This window comes from Taudactylus pleione, unplaced genomic scaffold, assembly GCF_031769625.1.
Source record: "Taudactylus pleione unplaced genomic scaffold, aTauple2 ptg000203l, whole genome shotgun sequence".
In the NCBI taxonomy this organism is placed as follows: domain Eukaryota; kingdom Metazoa; phylum Chordata; class Amphibia; order Anura; family Myobatrachidae; genus Taudactylus; species Taudactylus pleione.
In genome coordinates, this window is record NW_028284605.1 from 9011186 (window position 1) to 9019566 (window position 8381).

The following is an 8381-nucleotide window of genomic DNA, read 5'->3' on the forward strand; positions in this document are numbered from 1 at the left end:
ATTGATGGCTAATTTTACAAGTGGATATAACTCTGAGTACAGGGGAAGATCCATATTTTTCCCCAAGCATGCAATGCGCCTGCAGATGGGATGCAATGCGCCTGCAGATGGGGTCTAATTGTGTACGATTCTGATTCGGGCACACTTTGCACTGTCCTATTCTATTCTTAGTGGCATAAACCTTTGGCTCTCTTAAAGGAAACCAGTGCATATCAACATTTTACCATTACATTTAAAAAACTTAAAATAAGCGTTATTCTTCTATGATTTGTGAATTGTCAGCAAGACATTTCAATAATATGTCAACTGTTCTGCGGTTTATGCAGTGGTATCACCTCATCACCCCACAGCTGCGCGTATGTGGGCTGCACAGTGCTTAGCGCTAAGGTCATGGCTTCAACTCTGACCAGGGAGCTCTCTGTGTGGTGTTTGTATGTTCTCCCTGTGGGTTTCCTTAATGTGTGTGAATATGCTAGTGTATATAGATTGTAAGCTCTGGATCTTAGAGAGACTGATGTGAACAATACATATTCCCTGTAAAGTCCTGTGTATTAGGTGGGTACAATGTAAAAAAAAGAAACCTATTCAGACATGGTAGCATTTTCAATTAACAGACTGTTGTCACTACATATATTGATATACAAGGAAATGTTACCTAACATGTTTAAGATGTTCTAGGTATATTGATTCCTTCTATGTCCCATATGTATGTGTAATATAATTCACCCGCAGAACGGCAGAGGTTTGTGTTTCTCATCTGATAACCTATGGTACAGCTGTGTACAAAGAACCATTGTCAGTCTTATCCTTTGGTAGATTGTGTGCTGCCTGTGACTTCTAATCCTCTTGTGTTTCCTTGGTTACAGCTCTGTCTGATCCAGCTGCCAAGGAGAACTGTATGATGCACCTTCTGCGCTCGCTGCCCGATCCAAACCTTATGACCTTCCTCTTCCTGCTCCATCACTTGAAAAGGTAACTAGATATTTTATGTTTTAATTCTTTTAAATTAAAAAAAATTATATCTTTATTAGCAAAAAAAGTCCAATAATAAAATATACCCGTTTCCTGTTCTACATTTAAAGTAATCCAGCTCTGAGTGTGGATTTGAACTCGCTTAAGCCCAGTGGAGAGAAACTAACCTACTAAAGAACAAAAATGTAAAAAGAAGAACTCCTCTAACACGCCCCCAATCACTGGCGCTGCAAACACAAAATAAAGAACATTGGGATTCTCAGTGACTCCCAGTCTACAGAGCTGAAAAAAAAACAATACTATAAGAAATGTTGAAAACCATGTCACACACATACTCAGTGGTCACTTTATTAGGTGCACTTGCTCATTATTGCAAATAGCAAATCAGCCAATCGTGTGGCAGTAACTCGATTCGTAAAAGCATGCCAACATGGTCAAGAAGTTCAGTTGTTGTTCAGACCATACTCTGGAATAAATGTTGACAAAAATTAACTATTAAAACCCTCTAATAGTGAGATCTGAAGTAGTTTCTGCCATTCCCTATTTAGTCTATGAAAATCTCATTGTTTAGTCAAGTCTAGGCATTGACAACTTGCTTTGCTCTTGCTTTTCCGAAACTGCACTTTCTAAGCATGTTTTGCCAGGCATTGGCTTATACCCCTTTCAGACATACTGAGATTCCTGGGACTTTGGCCTGCCTCAGCCAAAATTCCAGAGTCTCTCGTGTCTGAAAGACACCAACCCAGGAGTATGTTCCTGGGTTGCCGCCCTTGCAATTGACCAGGGTATTTCCTGGGACTTAAGTCCCGGAAAGACAACCCAGCTCATGTCCGAATGGTGCAACCCGGGATTTTACTCCCGGGCTGCACTTAGCAGTTTCTGGTTGGCCGGCTAGGGCTGCTCTATGTACACACAGAGAATAGGGGAGTGGACACGTCTGGACACGCCTCTCTATGTAAATGATGTGCCTTAGACAGACCTTTGGTTACATACTACATAGAGGACTGGTCTGGACCAAAATGAGACAGTACAACTCCTCAGTCTTCTGTTCTTGCGTACTCTACCCCCTAATTTCACATGCAACACTCAACTGTTTCTCGATAATGTCAGTCAAATGGGCAATTTATTCGTTTCTGAGGACCCTCTGTATACTTTACATAAGTTGCAGTAGAAAGGTTTGTTTATATACTTCTGGCATTTTGGCCCAGCTACATGTCCGTTACAGGCTGCAGCTAACTGGAGGGAGCATGGTGGCAATCACAGTGGGCAAACACTCCTGGATGAACCTTTGCATGACCTCATTATTGTGTGCCAGCAAACCGTCCACTTTAAATGACAAAACTGTGAAAAACTGAGTAAAACACTGAAAAACCCTGCTTATGTCTGAAAGGAGTTGACCCAGGAATTTCCTGGGTCTTAGGTGTAATGTGAATGGGGGTCTCAACCAAAAACCCGGGATTTTGCACAGGAGAAAATCCTGGGTCTGAGCAGGGTAATTCCCGAGTCATATGTCTGAAAGTGGTATAACTGAGCTGGTAGCTGTGGTTCTGAAATAGATGGAGACCCATCTGCTACAGTGTATGTCTTTTAGTATATAGTTCAATATGATTACAGCAGAATTGGATTGGTTGCAGTTCATTTCAGTCTGCTATGTGTGTGTGTGCATGATGGCAGAATTCTAGCATTGTTGGTTAAGCTGATTTCAGATGTCATTAGCTGAACTTTCCCTCTTTATACTCCAGTTATATCCAGGTAAGGATTGTGACTGGAACACAAAATATCTTAGTTACTATTACGGAACACACATCATTTCTCATTTACTAATCTCTGTTCAGTAAATGTTGCATGAGAACTAAGCCTGGAGTTAAGAGGAAACTTCAAGTTTTCCATCCAAGAGCCGGGTATTCGCCAGGTTCCACATCTGTTCCTTGGAGGGCGCCCAGTTCTGGAGGGAACATGAGGGGGAGGGGGACACTCAGCAGCTGTTTTTCCTATACCAGCATCTCGGCTCATGTGTGGCAGAGCTTTAAAGGGGTACAGCATATGTTTTAAGAAAGTACATTGTGATACAGGAAGTGTCCTGGAAGCAGAGAGACAATTAGAGTTGACAGCTACACTAGTAACAAGCGAGAACAGCGCCAGCTCATCATTAGAACTCTTTATGCAGTTGGGTTAATAGCATATAAATGAGCAGTGTCCTTGCTAAGTTTCTTCCAGCTAGTTGGAATGTGGAATCATACCTAATCTTCAGTACCTACTTTCTTTTTGGTGGGAAGATAGATGAACACCCAAGTAAGGTGGTCAGTCCTAGTGCGTCTGTGACTGCTTTTTTCTTTTGAATATAAAGTGCGTTTTACCAAATAGCCCGAAGATGTTCACTAGCCTACACCCAGTGTTATGAAGGTTCTAGTACGGTCAAGTAACATCTAACAACTTTATTAGGAAACCAAATTTTAATTTTTTATATATCCTGGTATTCTGCCATTCAAGTGCAACCTGCATGTTCCCTAAAAGGCTACCATTGTAAACAACATCTGATCAGGATCTTTCAGAGGGGGGGGAATCTGTTTTGTCAGTGACTTTGTCAGTGTTTGCCTGCACCTCATCTGCCCGATAAGACTATTTGTGGTCAAATTTATATAGATTCAAACTTACACCCTATATGGTGAAAATGTTTTAATATTTAGCTTATGTCTTGCTGTGGTGACATCTCTAGCTGCTATATTTTACTGATTGTTTTGATTTCCTTTCATCTACTCTCAAGAAATTTGTTAGCAACATCCTATCTCTTTATACACATTCCAGGGTGGCAGAGAAAGAACCCATCAACAAGATGTCGCTGCACAATTTAGCCACCGTCTTTGGTCCTACACTGCTGAGGCCATCTGAAGCGGAGATTAAAGGTCACACAAACCTGGCATCCGATATCTGGTCACACGATGTTATGGCACAGGTAACTATAATATCTGTCCCTCATCCTTTTTGTGCTGATTACGTAACATTGCAGGCCTGGCCAGACGTAGGTCAGTGAGTGGTTTAAACCTGGATGTATTTGTGGTTTTGCTGTTCCATGAATGATGGCAACATGTTTATTTAGCATTACCACTTTTCTCTATAATATGTAATATGTCTGCTAAATGAGAATATTATACTTCTGTTTCCATCACAAGCAGATCCCAAATATCAGCTCACTATGTATTTGTCCTCCCAGGTCCAGGTTCTGCTCTATTACCTGCAGCACCCCCCAATCAGTTTCATTGAGCTGAAGAAGAACACCCTGTACTACTCCACCGATGTGTGAGCGTGCACTTCATCCAGCTGGGAGAAGATAGGACAGCTCTGCTCCTCTCTGTAAATTTGGCAAGAGACATTCTGAGGAAGAGTAGGATCTTGCAGTCCATGACGTCCCCAACTTGCTCCTGTGCATTTCTTGAATCCTTTTGTACAGAAAAGTGTAAACAAAACACACACAAAAAAATGAACCAGCACTGTGCTCCCGTGTAACAAGTGGTTTTTGTATATTGGTGTTCAGGCATTATTTTACGTTGGAGCAAGAGGCATTGGAGGAGCAGAGCTTTGGAGAACAGTTTTTGTCATCCACACCCCTTGATGCGTGTGATAACTATTTAGGAGACTCTTTACAACTCTGCTGACCCCCGTGGTCTTTTAACCTGCCATATTCTCAGACCTTGTGCTGGAGACTGTCTCCCTCCTCCACCTTTGGGGACCAAAGGGGCCAAACATGAGAAGACACCCGCCCCCGCACAGAGAGAGCGGACGTGTACAGACGGTTTGATGATCTGCCATGTTTTGCCTCACACAAACCCGCAGAATGTGAGCGGATCCTCTGTCTTAACATTTTTAAATATAATAAGTTGCCATGACGTTTTCTTCTACTCCTGTCCTTCTATTGTGAATGAAAGTTTTTTATTTTTGTTTTTTTTTTCCCTTGTGGATATGTCACTTGTGATTTTGCTGCTTTCAAAAAAAAAAAAGGGTGGTACGTTTGTTACTCTGCTGGGCTTGAGGAAATGACTGGCACCTGAACTGTACGGCACTTGGCGATCGACATCTGCGGTGGAGCATACATTAATTTCAAGGAATCCAGTTGTCACAGTGAAATCAAAACACACATCACAATCCCCCGAGAAATTACATTTATCTATATTGATAATTTAAATTATAAAGACAGATGGTCATCAAAATGTTATGCGTTTGTTACATCTTTTTCTGCTCTGCTGTAAGTTCCATATAACCAGGCACGTTGATAGGTTGTCAGTGGGGAGTTGGAATTCAGTGGGAGAGATTTGTCAGTGTAAAGGTCCATGTGAAATAATCTCACAGTGCAGATGGATGACGCAGCTCGTGTTAATGCTTGGGCCCCTGGCCACCGTCGTCTGTCATATTTGCAGCTTCGGTAATGATCTTACTATTGTCACTTAGCTACAGAATTAAGTCAGCTGGTCAGGGGAGGAACTGCTTACCATTCTCTCTGGGATTGGGCACACAAGCACTTTTCATTTTGTGTTTTGAAGCACAGAAAGCAAATGTGCCAGCAACACATTAATCTATGGTGCAGTACTTACATGTTTCATCATTTTTTTTTTTTATTTATTTACATGTTGCTTTTAACTTCTGTCCATCGCAATCGGTTATATTTTTGTGATTTATTTGCTGTTGCTTTCAATGTGAATCACATTAAGAATAAAGCAAAAAAAAAAAACACAGAAAAAGGCTGGGGTAAAATGTCCATGTGCCTCATCATTGGTTAAACATCACTATGCTGTATTTCTGCTACAAAATTCTAACAATTACAATGCAGAGAGATCCGACAGCAGAAATTCTCCTTTTCAAGAATGCCAGTGACATCTCCAATAATATAATGCTGATGTCTATATCTGGGGAAAGCCTGATACCGCAGTCACCGTTGACTACTAAATATATAATATTTCCCAGACAGATTATTTTTTTATTATTATTATATCTGCTTCATGTTTTAACCATTTTATTGGTGAATACTGACCTAAATTGCGTTAGAAACCTCATCCCTTATTAATGTTTGGAATATTTCAAAGAAATTCTGCTTACATTTAATCCTGGTGTCTAGAACAGCATTGATCGTTCTTGTAAGAAGAGAGGTTCATTATGTGCTAAGAAGCTTTTAGTTCCGCACTCTGGGCCTGATTCAGAGCCAGACGCTCTGAATCAGTGCCCTCCTACCTAAAAATGGAGCAGCCTCCTGGCCGCTCGCATAGCTGTGGGTGACCACCCACACCATATGCAAGCGGCCAAAAAGATGGTCGCGATGGTCCATCGGGCTTGCGACGAGACCCTGCGGTAGGGTCTCGGTGACCGCAAGCCCTGGAGTGATTTTGGCTCTATCAGAGCCAAAATCACTCCCACTGACATCACTAGTGATGTCAGTGGGGCCGGACCCAGACGGTAGGCGTTCCCATTGGAACGCCTCCATCTTGCAGCCACGCCCACCAAAGGGGGCGTGCTGTCAGTCACCATCGACAGCACGCCCCCTTTGGTGCGAGACCCGGAGCGACAGCTTGGCTGTCGCTGTTCGGGTTTCGCGTATGCGCACGACGGAGCTCCCTCCGTCATGCCCATTGGGGTAACATCGACCCGCTTGCGATCGTCCTGCGCTCGCGAGCGGGTCTGAATGACCCCCTCTGTCCATAGGTGAGCTCATAAAATTAGGGAATAACATATTTCTTGTTTAGCCCCGAGAGAGAGAATAATGGTGCTCAATGATCTGTGTCCAGTTTTGGGCAGACGTGTGCAGTGAGAATAGATAGGCGCAGGCTGTGTGCCCAGGCTGAGCGGCCGGTTCCCGCAGAGCCCAGTCAGATGCAGCCATTGCCCATCGCATTTTCTACCAGTAAGATCCAGATCACAGGTTTATCATTTGAAGCAGGTTTTTGGCTCCGTACTTACTGCAATTTTCTAGTAATGTTCCAACTTATTCTCTGGCAGCATTGCAGTGTCATAGGCATGTTAGGTTTTTCTGTCCAACAGTTCCAGCAACTTTGATTTCTAAAGAATATGGGGATTTATTATTATTATTAGTCCTATCCCTTTATTGACTTGTGACTTAGCAGGTACTGTAACTACTCAGTTTTGTGGTAACACTTACAGGTCATTTGCTGCACTTACTGGTAGAGATGATAGAGAAAATGGTGATGACCTATACTTACTACTGTCTTGCCCTTCCATTGGTGCCTTTTCCAGCAGTCTCCTTCTGATCTGACTACTAATCCAATGCCCATGGTTAATAAGAGCGTTTTGTCTATGGTAAGCTACAGCACAAAGCTGCTCTTGCAACTATACATTGTAGGGTCAGTCTAATAAGCAGCATATAACTTCTGTTCAGCAGAAGTGTTCTCCCCAGCATCACTGGTTCCTTAATGGAAAGCTGTGAGTGTGAGGTCAGCCTACAGGTCAGTAACTGAAAATAACCAGAGCCAGCAGAGTTTGGGCCAGAATGTGACTGATTCACATTCTCCCAACATGCACCGTCCTTATCCAGAGGTATAAACAGCAACTTCCAGCTCTTTCAGTTGTTAGGAATTGGGACACTCTTGAAGACCAGATTTACCAGTAAACATTAAACACGTCACAGCCTCCCCTGCACTCACTGACGTAACCCTACATAGTTTCTTTGCAGTGCTGTTTAGTAACAACACTACTTCAACTATCTCCTTCTATAGTACCCCCATCCAAACTGAGCATAGAAAATTGTCCGTTATGTTATGAACTATTAAAACATTTAAGCAAGTCTTCTGCTGTTGAACTACAAGTCCCAGCAATCATGACAATTTACCTGTGTTGTATACAATCGGATAATCTATCCGTTTTCTAGCATTAGACTGCCTTGTAAATTGTTTATTAAGATGAGACGGTTGGTTGGTACACAGGACACATTTGCTACACTTTGCATTTTGTACTTCAAAAAGGACTGTAACTTTATTGTAAAAGTATTTCATTTTGAATTCTACCACTTGAGTTGATATTGAAATGTTCATTTGTTTTTCTTAACACTGAGATCAGGAAAATAAAAAGGGTTAATGTTAGGGTGTGTTATCTTCCGTCCACTCTAAATACACCACATTCTCTTTTTCTTCTCAGTACTTGTGAATCCAGACGTGTGGTTTTAACTCTCTTAACCAATTAGAAATCATTGGTAACTCATTACAAACCCATATACACATTGCTAGCTGCCATTTAATCTACTGGGAAGTCTCCAATAATGATTATAAAGCGTATTCACAATAATGTTTTAGTGCAAACCATAACAATGTTGCCGCATTGCCCCCCTATGGTGGATACATCCATCCTCTGATGAAGTGACTGCTTCGTACAGCAGTGATATTGCTGCTCCCATTTCTGTGTTCTGATTGGGC

The 8381-nt window shown here is 42.1% G+C and overlaps 1 protein-coding gene across 3 annotated transcripts in view; it reads left to right on the forward strand.

The window, feature by feature from the left end:
- Positions 1-8051, forward strand: part of ABR (ABR activator of RhoGEF and GTPase) — a 444215-nt gene extending 436164 nt beyond the window's left edge. For all 3 annotated transcript variants that reach the window (XM_088477779.1, XM_088477780.1, XM_088477781.1), the window contains 3 exons: positions 867-972; positions 3778-3925; positions 4184-8051. In XM_088477779.1, the coding sequence (XP_088333905.1) occupies positions 867-972; positions 3778-3925; positions 4184-4273 (344 nt within the window). In that variant the 3' untranslated portion in view covers positions 4274-8051. The remainder of the gene's footprint in view (positions 1-866; positions 973-3777; positions 3926-4183) is intronic.
- Positions 8052-8381: the final 330 nt, after the last annotated feature.